This window comes from Kogia breviceps, chromosome 5, assembly GCF_026419965.1.
Source record: "Kogia breviceps isolate mKogBre1 chromosome 5, mKogBre1 haplotype 1, whole genome shotgun sequence".
In the NCBI taxonomy this organism is placed as follows: Eukaryota; Metazoa; Chordata; class Mammalia; order Artiodactyla; family Physeteridae; genus Kogia; species Kogia breviceps.
Genome location: NC_081314.1, coordinates 79,391,950 through 79,408,006, shown reverse-complemented (window position 1 = coordinate 79,408,006; position 16,057 = coordinate 79,391,950). Strand labels below are relative to the sequence as shown.

The 16,057-nt window shown below is 37.6% G+C and overlaps 1 protein-coding gene across 1 annotated transcript in view; it reads right to left on the bottom strand.

The window, feature by feature from the left end:
• Positions 1-16,057, bottom strand: part of OSBPL11 (oxysterol binding protein like 11) — a 102,751-nt gene that overhangs the window by 63,701 nt on the left and 22,993 nt on the right. The window contains exons 2-5 of the mRNA XM_059064391.2: positions 9,525-9,593; positions 3,234-3,409; positions 2,084-2,163; positions 263-439 (exon numbers count right to left, since the gene is read on the bottom strand). Of these exons, the coding sequence (XP_058920374.1) occupies positions 263-439; positions 2,084-2,163; positions 3,234-3,409; positions 9,525-9,593 (502 nt within the window). The remainder of the gene's footprint in view (positions 1-262; positions 440-2,083; positions 2,164-3,233; positions 3,410-9,524; positions 9,594-16,057) is intronic.

Genomic DNA, 16,057 nt, shown 5'->3' with positions numbered 1-16,057 from the left:
ACCCTTTTGAACATAAATTTTACATTAAAGGAGTCTGTACTCTTACTTGAGAAATGAAAGATACAGACTTTTGAAAGATGACAGTGTACACAGAACCTAGTTTACAGACTTGAGGAAACTTAGGACACTTAAAGAATCAGGGACTCTTTAAGACTTAAACATTGAAGGCCCCAGAAGACACAGGATTTAAAATTTTTGTGGGTCAAAACTAAGCAGTTAAGACTATTTTATGCATTTTAACTTGATTTCAATTCATACTTACTTCTCTGACTTCCACAAGATGGTCTGGAGGTAAGTTAGTTCTTTTGCTCACTGATTGTAGTTTGGAATGTCCAACATTAAAAAAGGAAATGGCATTTTGACTGGGTCTCCTCTGGGATATAGGAGAATTACCACTAGATGCAAGTGAGAAGCTCCGTGATTTCAGAGGAGGATTATTCTATTAGACAAACAAAGAAAATCATTCCTTTCTTAAACTTTAGGTTAACCCTCAACCTATACTAAACTAGAGTCTTTTACACACAGACAGGTTTAAAAATAAAATTAACCTCCAAACTGACTACAAGAACAGCTTTGAAGATGATAAAATTTAAATCCTTCAAAGTTTAAGTATTTCACACATCCCATAGTAAACTGGTAACGTAGTTAGAAAATTAATTCCAGGTGTGTGCTGTCAAGAACTTTTTTTATCCACGTTAGAATGTATTAGAATAACAAGAAATTTCTAATTTCAGATCTTTAAACATCACGATTGAAGCAAAAAATATACTCAGCAACACTCAATATAATAAATGTTCTAATGTAACATTCAAGTATCTTTGAAACAAACTAGCACTTTCTGGTCACTGCCAATGTTTAGAATCTTGCAGCACAAATAAAGCTTTTATGCTGGATTTCAGACTATAGGCCTAAATCACAACTTTAAAAAAATTAGCTATGAGGAAAAACCACTAGGAAGAAAAAGAAAAGTAGGTATGGAATCCTTTAACTATGTTTCCCTATATTGTTTTTTAGACATTTCTAACCTCAGATTTCAAGTACTGAGACCCTCCTTTTCATCTTAAAAAATAAAACATCCCAAAGGAGATACACAAATGGTCTATCAGCACATGAAAAGATGCTCAACATTATTAGTCATTAGAGAAATGAAATCAAAACCACAATGAAATTCTACTTCACACTCATTAGGATGGCCATAATAATTGTAAAAAAGGACAGTAACAAGTATTGGTAAAGATGTGGAGAAATTGGAACCTTCATGTATTGCTGGTGAGAACATGAAATAGTTTGACTGCTTTGAAAAAGTTTGGCAGTTCCTCAAATAGTTAAACAGAGAACTACCTTATAACCCAGTAATTCTACTCCTAGGAATAACCTAGAGAACTGAAATGATGTGTTTACACAAAAACTTGAACACAAATGTTCATAGAAGTATTATTCGTAACAGCCACAAAATGTAAGCAATCCAGGGAACTCCCTGGCGGTCCAGTGGTTAGGACTCAGTGCTTTCACTGCCATGGGCCCGGGTTCAATCCCTGGTTGGGGAACTAAGATCCTTCAAGCCACTCGGCATGGCCAAAAAAAAAATAAAACAATCCAAATGTCCATCAACTGATGAATAAACAAAATGTGGTACATCCATAAAACAGAGCATTATTCGGCCTTAAAAAGGAATAAAGTATGATAACATGCAATGACATGGATGAACCTTGAAAACATTGTGCTTATTGTAAGAAGCCAGACCCAAAAAGCACATATTGTATGATTCCACTTATATGAAATGTCCAAAACAAATCCATTGAAACAGAAATTATATTAGTGTTTGTCAGGGGACTGGGAAGAGGGGACTAGGGAGTGACTGTTGATGGATATGGGTTTTCTGGAAGGTGATGAAAATGTTCAGGAATCAGACAGTTGCAACAGTTGTATAATCTTGTGAATATACTAAAAACCATGAAATTGTACACTTTAAAAGGATAAATTTTATGGTATGTGAATACTATCTCAATTTTAAAATGTAAAAAAATAAGTTAAAAATCTTTTCCCATTTTTGTGCATTAATATCATATATGAATCCACATACCTTGCCAATAGCTTCAGTGTGGTGTTGTGTACATATCTGAAGTCTGCTAACCCAATGTTGTCGCTCTTTAGCATCTGTGGCTGATAGAAAGTATCTACAAGTTATTCACTTTTATATTTATTTTTAGAATACAATTAATTGTCTATAGCATGAAGAACAGATCACTGAAAATCAGGGATTTGTCTTACTCTCCCTAGAGCAAATGTCCCTGACGAGAGGGAGGTAGGAAAGAGGCCAAAGCATCAACCTTGTTAGGTAACACCATAGCTGGATGTGGATACATTAGGAGGATAAATTACATGCAGCTAGGTGGGTATATGATATGTCTTAACTTTCTCATAAAAATATGCTCTTCCTTAAAGAAATAGCCTTTATCAAGCATTTAATGTATCCTCAGTATATTCTTTCAGATCTCTAGAAGCATGCTGCATTAGGGTTATCGTTATACTTTAGTGTATTAATTAAATAACAACAGAAACTTTATATATACAAATTAAATTTATCCAAACAGAAGTTATACTTTATTTTAATGAATATGAGCATTTTAATAAATCTCAATTATGTACATTAGTCACTAAAAACCACAAAGAGAGCATACCAACCAAATCAAGAAAGGGGGTAAAATACAAATCCATGGAAGATATAAAAAAATTTAAAGAAGTCTATGTTTATAGAGTTTTCAGTAATCAGGATTTCCTCTACACAAATTTCTTAGAGAGCTCAATTTTAAACAGACTTGTTCACTGTGCCACTTAAAAAAAAGCCATTAATTAAAACGGATTTCAGGGCTTCCCTGGTGGCACAGTGGTTGAGAGTCCGCCTGCCGATGCAGGGGACGTGGGTTCGTGCCCCGGTCTGGGAAGATCCCACATGCCACAGAGCGGCTGCGCCCGTGAGCCATGGCTGCTGAGCCTGCACGTCCGGAGCCTGTGCTCCTCAACGGGAGAGGTCACGACAGTGAGAGGCCCGCGTACCGCAAAAAAAAAAAACAACAGATTTTATAAATCCTTAAAGCAATTCCAAGGTTTAAAATATTGTGTCTATATCATCAATGACAGCAGTTTCTATTTCCAAAATGAATGCAGGGAAGTATACCAACTTCTCAAGGAAGAAGAAAATCACACTATTAATTCTCATATTTCAGTCATACCTCTGAGTTTATACTGTTCCCCACTGGCAGCATTTACAGTGAAGGTGTGAGAGTCCTCATCACTGGGAGATATTACAGCTCCTGCAAGCTGCAAAGTACCTCTGGGTTTTTGATTTCTAGACTGTTCATTCACAAAGTACTCCAATAGCCCAGCTTCATTGTTTAAAACAAAAAACCTGTAATGATTTTAAAAAAGGTCACAATTTAAAAATATTTTCCCTAGTCAAACTAATGCAAACCAAATTTTAATCACACACTTTTGAGTTTTTGCTATTAAATAAAATTCAAAAGCATCTCAAGAAGTACTTGGAAACACTAGATTGAATTTCCTAGCAGTAAATGTTAGTGAAAAATTGAATGAGTTTAATAAAAGATATAAAACCTTCAGCTGTGAAAGAGGCATTTAATAGGGAAGAGGCATACTAGACAATGCAAAAAGGAAACAAAGATATAGTATCCTTTCAGAGGAAGATTTCTCTCCAGAATTCATTAACAGGGAGGTTAAGTTGCCCAAGACAAATGGTAGTGAGAATTTTTATTTAAAATTGACTGGAAACAAATCAAAGCATGAGCTCTGAAGTTAACAAATGCTGGGTAAGAAATGAATCTGATTTAAGATTTAATCAGTGAAATAAACTATAAGAATAATGCCAAGGTATTAAGATTTTGTGAATGTAACATTAAATAGGTCACAACTAAAGATTACTTATCCTCTTTAAAAATGAAAAAGCTGCAACTGGAGATGCAGAAACAAGGAACTTGAAACTAAATGATGAAATACTGATACACTTTGGAAAAGAATTTGATGTTCTGATTTGGTTTTAGATTAACTACTTTAGGAAATATGTTAATTCGGATTCCAATTTAAGGAGTGCAATAGTAATTTAGAAAAAAAAAAACCTAAAAAGTTTCTATTTCAAAAAATTAATGTTTGGGTTTAGAGCAATTTGGCATTCGACATGTTAGTGTGTTCTGTAATAGAACCAGGTAGACAATTTGATCCAGTTCAAGTTCCTAAAAGATATTGTCTTAAGCAACATGGCAACCATAAACTGGAAGAGAATGGGATCAGCCTTTTATTCAGGGAAAGAAAAAGAAACGATGAGAAGAAAATACAAGTCGAAAGCGGATGCCTGAAAAGGGAGACAGGAAAGCAAGACTATTGTTTTTCTCATTCGTCTTTTAGCATGCTTGTGATTTTAAAAATTATGTTCACATATTCTGATGATATTTGATAAATTAATTTTAATATTTTTGAGAGTGTTAAACCTCCATTTCTTTAATTACTAGAAGAGTTAAACATTCTTTCATGTGTTTATTGACCATCTGTAGTTCTACTTAGTGAACTGCCCCTCACATTTTTGCCTATTTTTAAAAGGGCTGTTTAACATTATTTCCCCTAAGATTTGAAGGGATTATTTTAATTAACACAAAAATAGCCACTGAAATCATCTTAAGTTCCTAAAACTTATGAAGTGTCCTTAGTAATCTGCCATGGTCTGAATGTGTCCCTGCCAAAATTCACATGTGAAAATCCTAACCCCTAAGGTAATGTTATTAAGAGATGGGGCCTTTGGCATAAAAAGAAATGAAACTGAGTTATTTATAATGAGGTGGATGGACCTGGAGTCTGTCATACAGAGTGAAGTAAGTCAGAAGGAGAAAAACAAATACCGTATGCTAACACATATATATGGACTCTAAGGGAAAAAAATGTCATGAAGAGATTAGTGGTAGGACGGGAATAAAACACAGACTTACTCGAGCATGGACTTGAGGATATGGGGAGGGGGAAGGGTGGGCTGTGACGAAGTGAGAGAGTGGCAGGGACATATATACACTATCAAATATAAATTAGATAGCTAGTGGGAAGCTGCTGCATAGCACAGGGAGATCACCTCTGTGCTTTGTGACCACCTAGAGGGGTGGGATAGGGAGGGTGGGAGAGAGGGTGATGCAAGAGGGAAGAGATATGGGAACATATGTATATGTATAACTGATTCAGTTTGTTGTAAAGGAAAAACTAACACACTATTGTAAAACAATTATACTCCAATAAAGATGTTTAAAAAAAAAAAAAAAAAAAAAAGAGATGGGGCCTTTGGGAAGTGATCAGGTCATAAGGGTGTAACACCCTCATGAATGGGATCAGTGCCTTTATAAAAGAGACCCAAGGGACTTCCCTGGTGGTCCAGCAGTTAGGACTCAGTGCTTTCACTGCCATGGGCAGGGGTTCAGTCACTGGTCAGGGAACTAAGATCCCCACAAGCCACGCAGTGCGGCCAGAAAACAAGAAAAAGAGAGACCCAAGAGAGCTCCCTTGGCCCTTTACAGCCATGTGAGAATACAATGAGAAGTCTGCGATCCAAAAGAGCACCCTTTCCTGACCATGCTGGCACCATAATCATGGACTTCCAACCTCCAGAACTGTGAGAAATAAATTTCTGTTGTTTATAAGCTATCCAGTCGGTGACATTTTGTTATAGCAGCCTGAACGGACTAAGTCATGAATCTACTACAAAAAATTCAGCAAGCAAATGGAAGGGGACTGTTAGCAAGAAAGCAGTCTCTTGAACATCCTAACAACCATTGAGTTGTACACTTCAAATGGGCACTACATCTCAATAAAGCTGTGAGTAAAGGAACAAATGAACAAACAAACAAGAAATAAGGAAAGGAACGAACAAAGGAGACAAGAAAAGAAAGAAATCTCTTCCGACTCTTCTAAGCAATAAGCACAATTCATTTCAAACAGTCAAAGGAAAAAAACTGGTCTCTTCTCTTACAAGCAGTCACTTTAAAGAAAATTTAGAGAATAACATGTTTGGAAATCTCAAGTTTGCTGTGAACACATATTTCTTATCCCAAAAGCATTACATAAATTTACAACATGGGAGGTAATCACCGAGATATACAAAAGGAGGGATTGGTAAAATGATAGAAATGAGACAATAACTGAATATCTTTCTAACACCAAGATGATGTTATGGACCCACTGGCAATAATAGAGCACTTTGGGCTGCCTTTCATCATACATGAATTAAGCCAAATGTTCTTCCTTCACCACTTCTCTGGAGATATTTTACAAGATGTGTAGACTGGGGACAGAGAGACAATCCACATAGTGAGGAAACTTAATAAAGCTATTTTGCCCAGAAGGGTACGAGACTCTTGATTATAGTATTTTTATCAAGTTGGCCTAACCAAAAAGCTAAATAAATGCAGAAACAAAGACTTAAGATTCAGCATCTATCTTTACATGCAGAAAAGTCACCTAAGTTGTTAAAAGGAAAATTAAATAATTGTTTATTTTCTGCAATTTCAAAACAACAAAGACTGTCAATTTGAGAAAATGACTAATCTTCAGAATAGCCCACAACTTAAGGTGAAGTATCATCAAATGGAACTTTAATCTAAAAAATATTCTGACTTGGAAGTATGTCTTATGATGGCAAAAATCAACTTTAGTGAAGATTCTGGATGGAAAGGCACCCATGTGCTTTGCTCTGACCATCCTAGACTTCAGTGCTGAGCATGTATAGAACTTCTAAGCCAACTGGGAAGTGATCTCATCTTCAGGAATTAGAGTTGAAAGTGAAAGGAAGTGGGTTCAAGAGAGGGTCTTGCTCATTCCTAGGGCACTACATTCCAAAGCAAGCAGTTATTTATAGAGTACACCCATGCTGGATTTCTCCAAGCTGCTCTAAGTTGCCCTTAGTCAAACAGAAACGGATTGCAGGTAAACTGCCTTGAATATCTGGCACAGGTGCAGTGCTTTTGTTACTTAAGCTTTATCTGCAGCACAGGGACAAAGTGGCTAGGCCTGGCAAAGGAAATGAGCTCTAAGCCTAAGGTCCTTTAACATGGTCTAAACCTTCTGTTCCTCTTTTATCATTCAATCTGCACATTCCATGCTGAGAACCCAGTATATCTCTGCTGTGCCACAAGTCTCCAGCCAGGTTGGCAGAAAATAGAAGTTTTTTCTAAAGTAGTCTTGCAGCAATCAAGTTGACAAGCTGAGACCTCTCTGATGGGGCAAGTTGGTAAAAGAGTCTGTATTCTCAGTGGAAACAGGGATGGGTTGTCTTCATCCCCACTTCCTGCTGCTGCTAAAACTGGACTCTTAGACAGCTGGAGGGATCACATGGGCAGAGGCAGTACACCTCCCTAAGCTGGAACTTTGGCTTGGATCTCTTAGCTAACTCCTCAGGCAACCAGTGGCCAATGGATCTTTTTGGAAGGCTCCCTCATGAAATGATACAAACACCTGCCCCTTCTCCCCATGGTCTCAAGTTGCCACTGACCTGAAATGCCATCATTAAAATATATTAAATCTTATAAGCTTGGGTATATTTTAGAGCTTTCTTACTCTGTTCCACTTCTGAGACTTTCTCAATAATATAATATGAATGAAAGTTGTTGAATGTCATGGGGGAGAAAAGTTAACCTATTTCCCTTTTTAGAAAGAGAACAAAGAATAGTGTTAAAAGAAGACTGACATCGATTTAAAAAAAAAATATTTTATATGTCATTTAAATGTATAAGCTTTTAAAAAATTCCATAAAAACTGAGGTGGGAAAATGCAAAATGAAAAGGCTCCCTTGACTTTGCTCTTTTTTAAATAAAATAAAAACTGAGAACCTTAGAGAACTACCCTTTTCACTTCAACAGGAATGATTCCCTTCTATGATTTCACATCCAGCTTTGATCTCTCATATGACCTCCAACTTCCTGCATATCACTCCTATTTGAAAGCCCTACTGTTACTTCAAACTAAACATGGCCCAAACTGCCTTCTCTTTTAATAAATCACATGTTCATCATAGCGCTTCAACTATTTTTTGAAAGTCTGAAAACCATTCTTTCATATACTATGTCCCATTTTCTAGTTGTTTAAGGTAAAATGAAAATTCAGCTCCAGTTATTCCATCATGCTTTTGACCTAGCTGAAAGCAGAGGTCTCCAAATGACATGTGAATAAGAAGCAGCATGTTATAATGCCAAGAACACAGACTTCAGAGTCAGAAATATTTGGGTTCAAATTCTAGCTTTAACACCTTGTAAATTTAAAAACCACAATGAGATACCACTTAACACCCATTAGGATGGCTATTATTAAAAAAACAAACAAACAAAAAAACCCACAGAAAACAGAAAGTAACAAGTGTTGGGAAGATGTACAGAAATTGCAACTCCTGTGTATTGCTGGTGGGAATGTAAAATGGTGCAGCTGCTATGGAAAACAATATGGAGATTCGCCAAAAAGTTAAACACATAATTACCATGTGATCCAGCAATTCCATTTCTGGGTATATACACAAAAGAATGAGAGCAGGAACTCCAACAGATATTTTGTACACCAATGCTCACAGCAGCATTATTCACGATTAGCCAAAAGGTAGAAGTAACCCAAATGTCCACTGACAGATAACTGGATAAACAAAATGTGGTATATACATACAAGGGACTATGATTCAGCCCTAAAAAGCTAGAAATCCTGACACATGCTACATAGGTGAACCTTGAGGACATTATACTAAGTGAAATAAGCCAATCACAAAAGGACAAATATTGTATGATTCCACTTTTATAAGGTACCTAGAGTAGTCAAATTCATAGACAGAGAAAGTAGAATAGTGGTTGCCAAGGACTCAGGGCAGGAGGAAATGTGGAATTATTGTTTAATGGGTACAGAGTTTTAGTCTGAGAAGATGCAAAAAGTTCTGAGATGAGTGAAGGTGATAGCTGCACAACAATAATGCCACTGAACTGTATACTAAAAAATGTTTAAAATGGTAAATTTTGTTATGTTTACTTTACCACAATTAAAAAAAAAAAAAGTTTAATCCCCTGCCCTACAACTACCAAATCCACACAGTATTTAAGATAGCTGGCTTTGCTACTTATTGAGTGCTTGTTTGACCTTCGGCTGGTTATTTAAACTCTCTAAGGTCTCAGAGAACTTTTGAGGATCCTGAACAGGCACCTAATACAAATCTCTTTGCCATCTCCAAACCACCCTAAAAGCCTCACCACTGCAAGTATGCATAAGGCAATTGGACAAATGATTCTAACTTCTGAGGCATTTGGAGGCTGCAATTTGGACAGCTGTTAACTCCTCCTACCCCTTAAAAAGGAGAAAAAGTCATTAGACTTTCAGAAAGAACATGGTAAATCTTTCTCTAACATGTTTCCCAGCCATATTTGTACTGAAGTAATATCAGAATATAAAATTATCAGCCCCATTTCTGGTCTCTTGGCAGAGAGATGTGACAGAATAATCACACTTACCTGTATTGCCACCCAGTGACGAGGTTGGTGTACTTCATTAAATAGCCATACACACTTTCCATGTGATCACTGTTTCAAAAAGATCAGAAAGGGCCAAAGTCAGTGAAAATTAGAAGAAATTCCAGGAAGTTAACTGTACAGTTTAAAAAATAGCTGTAGGGACTTCCCTGGTGGCACAGTGGTTAAGAATCTGCCAGACAATGCAGGGGACATGGGTTTGAGCCCTGGTCCGGGAAGATCTCACATGCCATGGAGCAACTAAGCCCGTGTGCCACAACTACTGAGCCTGCACTCTAGAGCCCATGAGCGACAACTACTGGGCCTGAGCGCCACAACTACTGAAGCCCACGTGCTTAGAGCCCGTGCTCTGCAACAAGAGAAGCCACTGCAATGAGAAGCCCATGCACCGCAACAGAGAGTAGCCTCTGCTCACCACAACTAGAGAAAGCCTGCGTGCAGCAACGAAGACCCAATGCAGCCAAAAATAAATAAATAAATAAATAATTTTTTTTAAAAAAAGCTGTAGACACATACTTTTCTACAAATACTTCAAACTTACTTCAGAAGTAAAATTTATAGGTTAACAAATAGAGCTATTTAATCCCCCATATTTCATATCCATAGGAATTTACCAGAGTTCTTCAAAGCAAGTGTAATCCCCCATAAATTACTATACAATATTCAAATATAAAGTCATTATATATGTATAAAACTACATACATATAAAAAATATACTATAAATATAATTATAAATAAAAATATTTTATAACTTAATTCAATACTAAACAAAGAAAAGCCAGTTTTATGGTTCTAGAGTAAACTAAAAAAGGTCTCCAGGTTGAAGAGTGCTTCCTCAATCTGGTGGGACATGTTATGTCTTTGATTCATTGGGCTTCCAAAATGAAGATCCTGTTTTTGATGAGTATGACACCTCACTCCCACTCCCCCACCCCAGACAGGCATGCGGCAAAGTGCTCATTGCAAGTCTTACCACTGGAAAGATTTATTTGGAACCTGTATCGTTAGCCTTACTGAAAGTGAGTTTCTTTACCTCCTGCCCCCTTTTTCTATTTATCAGAAATGTTCTGTTACAGTGGTTCATAGAAAATGCAGTATCTTACTGATACTTTGTTTCCAATATTTTAAGGTTCCTTCTACTTATGAAAAGATATTAAAGCTTCACCTACCTTGATGTATCTTTTTGATATATGGGCTTCATTTTTTATTTTGTAACTTACATTAAGAATTCTTTTTAAACTCATCTACTCTAAAGTTTTAACTTTAAACTATAAAATGCAAACGATATTAAACAATTATTTTCTCTACTATCCCTGAATCACAGAGCTTACTTGGTAAAATTTCAGCTAACCAGCATCTAGGAAATGGAAAGTATAAGACAATTGGCAACCTTTAAAACATGGACATCAAAAGCAAAATCAAGAGAGAGCTGACACAACCAACAGAACAAAATTTTTTAAAGACTTAGGTTGATCTGAATGACAAATGAAAAGAGATGAAGATAAAGATACTCTCTTACACAAACACACAACAAAATGCCCAAATTGACTATAAGATTCTAGTAGCTATTATTACTGGAGAGCAAGTAGGAGGATGCTTCAGGGATAAACTCAATGTTGGGTGCCCTTCTAATTTCATTTCTTCTAAGTGCTTGGAAATAAAGAACTGATCCCATGACTGAGTATATGTTACTTTTTTCCCTGTATTTTTCCTCCATTCTAAGGCTAGCAAACAACACTGTTTACTAATATTAAGTGAAACGGCTCATGTCCTTTTGGTTTCATACAGTCACTAATCTCAAGGAGGCAAAGGTTGTCAACCTCTAAACTGCCAACGCAAAGTTATGATAATTATACATATATTCTGTCATGTTAAAACCGACAGTACCATTTGAATTCTCATTTCAGTAATTTCTAAAACCCACATCTAGCGGAAGGATTCTTCTCTAGAAACCCAACCCACTGGATTTTTGCCCTACTTCCAGCCCTATGTCACAGCAAAGCTATTTCTTTCAGTTCCACTGGTACTTGAAAATGCAGAGATTTCTACTCTGGTGCTCATGTTTTCCCCAGGCTTCAGGCTTAAACAGCTTTTTGGGGCCAGAGGAATCCCAATGCCCCTGGACTCTGCCCAAAAATAATTTCCCAAAGAGTTCCTCATCTGTTTTAGATATTTAACATAGAGCTTAGCTGTCTTGAACTGTTCTTGTCCTCAAAACTTATTCCTTCACTTATATATGGAAACTAAAAATTTTTTTTAAAAACCCCAAACTCATAGAACAGATTAGTGGCTGCCAGTGGTGGGGGTGGGAGGTGAACAAAATGGGTGAAGGTGATCAAAAGACACAAACTTGTGGTTATAAAATAAGTCAGTCCTGGGAATGTTATTTATAGCATGGAGACTACAGTTGAGAATATTGTATATTTGAAAGTTGCTAAGAAAGTAGATCTTAAAAGTTCTCATCATAAGAAAAACTGGGCTTCCCTGGTGGCGCAGTGGTTGAGAATCCGCCTGCTGATGCAGGGGATACGGGTTCGTGCCCTGGTCCGGGAAGATCCCACATTCCGCGGAGCGGCTGGGCCAGTGAGCCGTGGCTGCTGAGCCTGCGCGTCCGGAGCCTGTGCTCCACAACGGGAGAGGCCACAACAGTGAGAGGCCCATGTACAGCAAAAAAAAAGAAAAGAAAAGAAAGAAAAACAAAGTGTAACTGTGTAGTGATGCATGTTTTTAAAAATTTTATTTATTATTTATTTATTTTTGGCTGCGTTGAGTCTTCGTTGCTGTGCATGGGCTTTCTCTAGTTGCAGCGAGCGGGGACTACTCTTTATTGCAGTGCGCGGGTCTCTCACTGCAGTGGCTTCTCTTGTTGCTAAGCATGGGCTCTAGGCGCGCAGGCTTCAGTAGCTGTGGCACGCGGTCTTGGTAGTTGTGACTCGTGGGCTCTAGAGTGCAGGCTCAGTAGTTGTGGCACACGGGCTTAGTTGCTCCGCGGCATGTGGGATCTTCCGGGACCAGAGCTCGAACCCGTGTCCCCTGCATTGGCAGGCGGATTCCTAACCACTGCGCCACCAGAGAAGCCCAGTGATGCGTGTTAACTAGACTTATTGTGATCATTTTGCAACAACAAAAAAAATTATATTGTGCACCTAAAACTAATGTTATATATCAATAATATCCAAATTTTAAAAAAACCTTATTCTTGGTCTATTTTGCCTTGTAGCTTCATAACCTGAATATTTATTTACACTCTGTACCAATCCACAAAAGGTCTAGAGTGTCACATAACCTAAATTAAATATTTCCCCGAAGTACCCAGATATTCCATAATTCACCGTTTTTAACTTTCCCCTTTAATCTAGGTTCTCTACACCAAGCTTTCATTACTAGATAAGAATCATTTCATAGCTATTAGCATGCTATAAAAACATTACAACTCGGTTATAGTTCAATTCCTCTGGTTCTAGGACTATATATATTCTTCAAATGGATATGTGAACTGTGCAGAGAATGTTTATTAAACTTCAAATAAATTATCTACATCTGAGAAAAACAAAATCTTCATTTCAAAGCAATCAAAGATTATGCCTCATGTCCCTTATTTCTGTTTAGTCCCTCATATTATTAAAGGTATGCCTCATTTTGGTCATATCTAAGTTATTTATATCAGTCAATTATTGACTATCAATGAATTTTTTTTTTTTTTTTTTTTTTTTTTTTGCGGTATGCGGGCCTCTCACTGCTGTGGCCTCTCCCGTTGCGGAGCACAGGCTCCGGATGCGCAGGCCTAGCGGTCATGGCTCACGGGCTTAGTTGCTCCGCGGCATGTGGGATCTTCCCGGACCAGGGCACGAACCCGTGACCCCTGCATCGGCAGGCGGATTCTCAACCACTGCGCCACCAGGGAAGCCCCAATGAATTTTTAAGAGTATAACTTCAGGGCTTCCCTGGTGGCGCAGTGGTTGAGAGTCCGCCTGCCGATGCAGGGTACACGGGTTCGTGCCCCGGTCTAGGAAGATCCCACGTGCCGCGGAGCGGCTGGGCCCGTGAGCCATGGCCGCTGAGCCTGCGCGTCTGGAGCCTGTTCTCCGCAACGGGAGAGGCTGCAGCGGTGAGAGGCCCATGTACCGCAAAAAAAAAAAAAAAAAAAAAAAAAGTATAATTTCAGTAGCAACATTCATTAAAATAAAATGAACGTGTATCCTCATATTCCAAAGTACAGTAATGTTTTATGTTTAATTTTAAGTTAGTTTTAATATTTTTGATGCTTGTATCTAAAGAGTTAACCTTCTCACAAAAATCACAAGAGGGATACTGACATGGTTCATTTGGTAGCAGCATAAAGCCAGATTCAAAAGAAACAAATTCAAATATGTACTTATAAACTGCTGGCCTGCTTTTACTACAGAAAACAGACATCTGAGGTTACAAAGAACCAACTGAAGAGCAATCCATTCTTGGAACAGCTGGTTGCACTGTCCCTCTCTCATCCTTTCCCTTCTCTAGTCAGTGCAACCAGCTGATGCGGAACCACTGTGCCATCTGGTGGCCAGCATAAAAAGCTCTGTGAGTGAACATCTTTCGTTCCCTCTTTCTTCTCTCTACTTCCTTATAGTTATTATGCAGTACTTCTAACACTCATGCTTTGCTCCCATTTAAAATGTGTAAATTTAATAGAAGATTTACCTGTTAATATGAATAAAACCTAGTTGTTAAAGTGGGACTATACCACATATCTGATTATATCATACTAATATTCTGTGTCCTATGAGCTAGAGACGACGGTCCAAAAGACTAATACACAGAAAAATAAGCTATGAAAAAGTTAATTTCTGGGCTTCCCTGGTGGCGCAGTGGTTGAGAGTCCGCCTGCCGATGCAGGGGACGCGGGTTCGTGCCCCGGTCCGGGAGGATCCCACGTGCCGCGGAGCGGCTGGGACCGTGAGCCATGGCAGCTGCGCCTGCGCGTCCGGAGCCTGTGCTCCGCAGCGGGAGAGGCCACAGCAGTGAGAGGCCCGCGTACCACCAAAAAAAAAAAAAAAAAAAAAAAGTTAATTTCTTCTTCAGTCCTTCAGCAACTCCACCACTCAACAAATTGCGTATATTCTGATTTTGTTAACATTTTATTGAAATTAGCGCTAGAAGCTGATAGTCTATAAATACAGTTGATTAACTGAACTATATGTCAATGGCATTATTCTATTTAATTTGAGGTTCATCACCTCCTAGGTATCTTAACAATGACTGCTTCAATTCCTAACTCTTCATTACTATAACACACATTTCTTAACCCTTCTTTATCAGACTTAAGGAAGATATGTAGAAGCTTTTAAAATTAAACTACTTTTTCACCAACATTGAATTCAGTTAAAAAAGTCTGTTTCCATGGTTAGACCCAGGTAGACTAAACCCTGTATTCTGAGAACAGAGGTTCCGATCAATATTATATGTATAGAAACGGCAAGAACCTTGGAAGCCACAGAGACTGTTCTATTCTTCAGATTTTCTTTCTTCATTTATTTTTAAATGTTAAGCATTTATTTGTATTCTAATAAAAACAAAATAAAATAATATATAAAATTAAATATGTGAAAATTAAACATAGTTTTAAAATGAAAAAATAAAATAAAATTAAGCTACCTTTTTAACAGTTTCACATCCTTTTATTTCAGTTCAACACTATTGCTCAGTACCTTCTAAATGCAAAGCACTCTGAAAATCCATGGAAAAGGATGGGGAAGTAAAAAAGGCAATTCCTCTCCATCCCAAATCCATTACCTAATATAAGAAAAATATACCTCCTTGAAGAAAAAGACAATGACCCACTGGGACTCTCTGCTTTTAGCTGTCATACAAATGAAAAGGGTAGTTTTTCATTTGTAGAAAGGGTAGAATCCTGTGTTAAAGACACAGAATTCATTAAACAAAGACACAGGATTCAATAGTGATTAGGTTGAAACAATGGGACTTGACTTATCAGATGTGAAATGAGAATGACAGTGAGAGAGAAGGGACAAGGGGAACACCCAGACTTCCAGCTGGCACAACTGTGTAGATACAAATGAACGCCTTTATGGGGATCATGAAGTTTTGGATTTGTTCCAATTTAACATGTTGAATTTAAGGGACTTGTAGGACATAACACAGGGAGATATGCAATAAGGTAGCATAATTTAGATTGAACATACAGATTTTGGTAGTGATCAGCATATAAGCATGTAACTGATATTTGAAATGATGAGAGTAAATAAAATCACCTAGGAAGTATTATAAAATGAAAAGAGAAGGGACAGAGTCTAAGAGAGAACGGTAAGGAAGTTTTAAAGGCAAGAGGAGTACAGAGAGGAGATAAGTAGATGAGTAGTAGGAAGAAAATCAAGAATATTTCAAGTAAGTTTTTGGTCAAGAATGTTTAATACTATTGAGGGGTGAAGGAAGATGAAGATTGAGAAGTTTCTATTAGAGTTAACAACCAAGGGAATTCCCTGGCAGTCCAGAGGTTGGGACTCGGTGCTTTC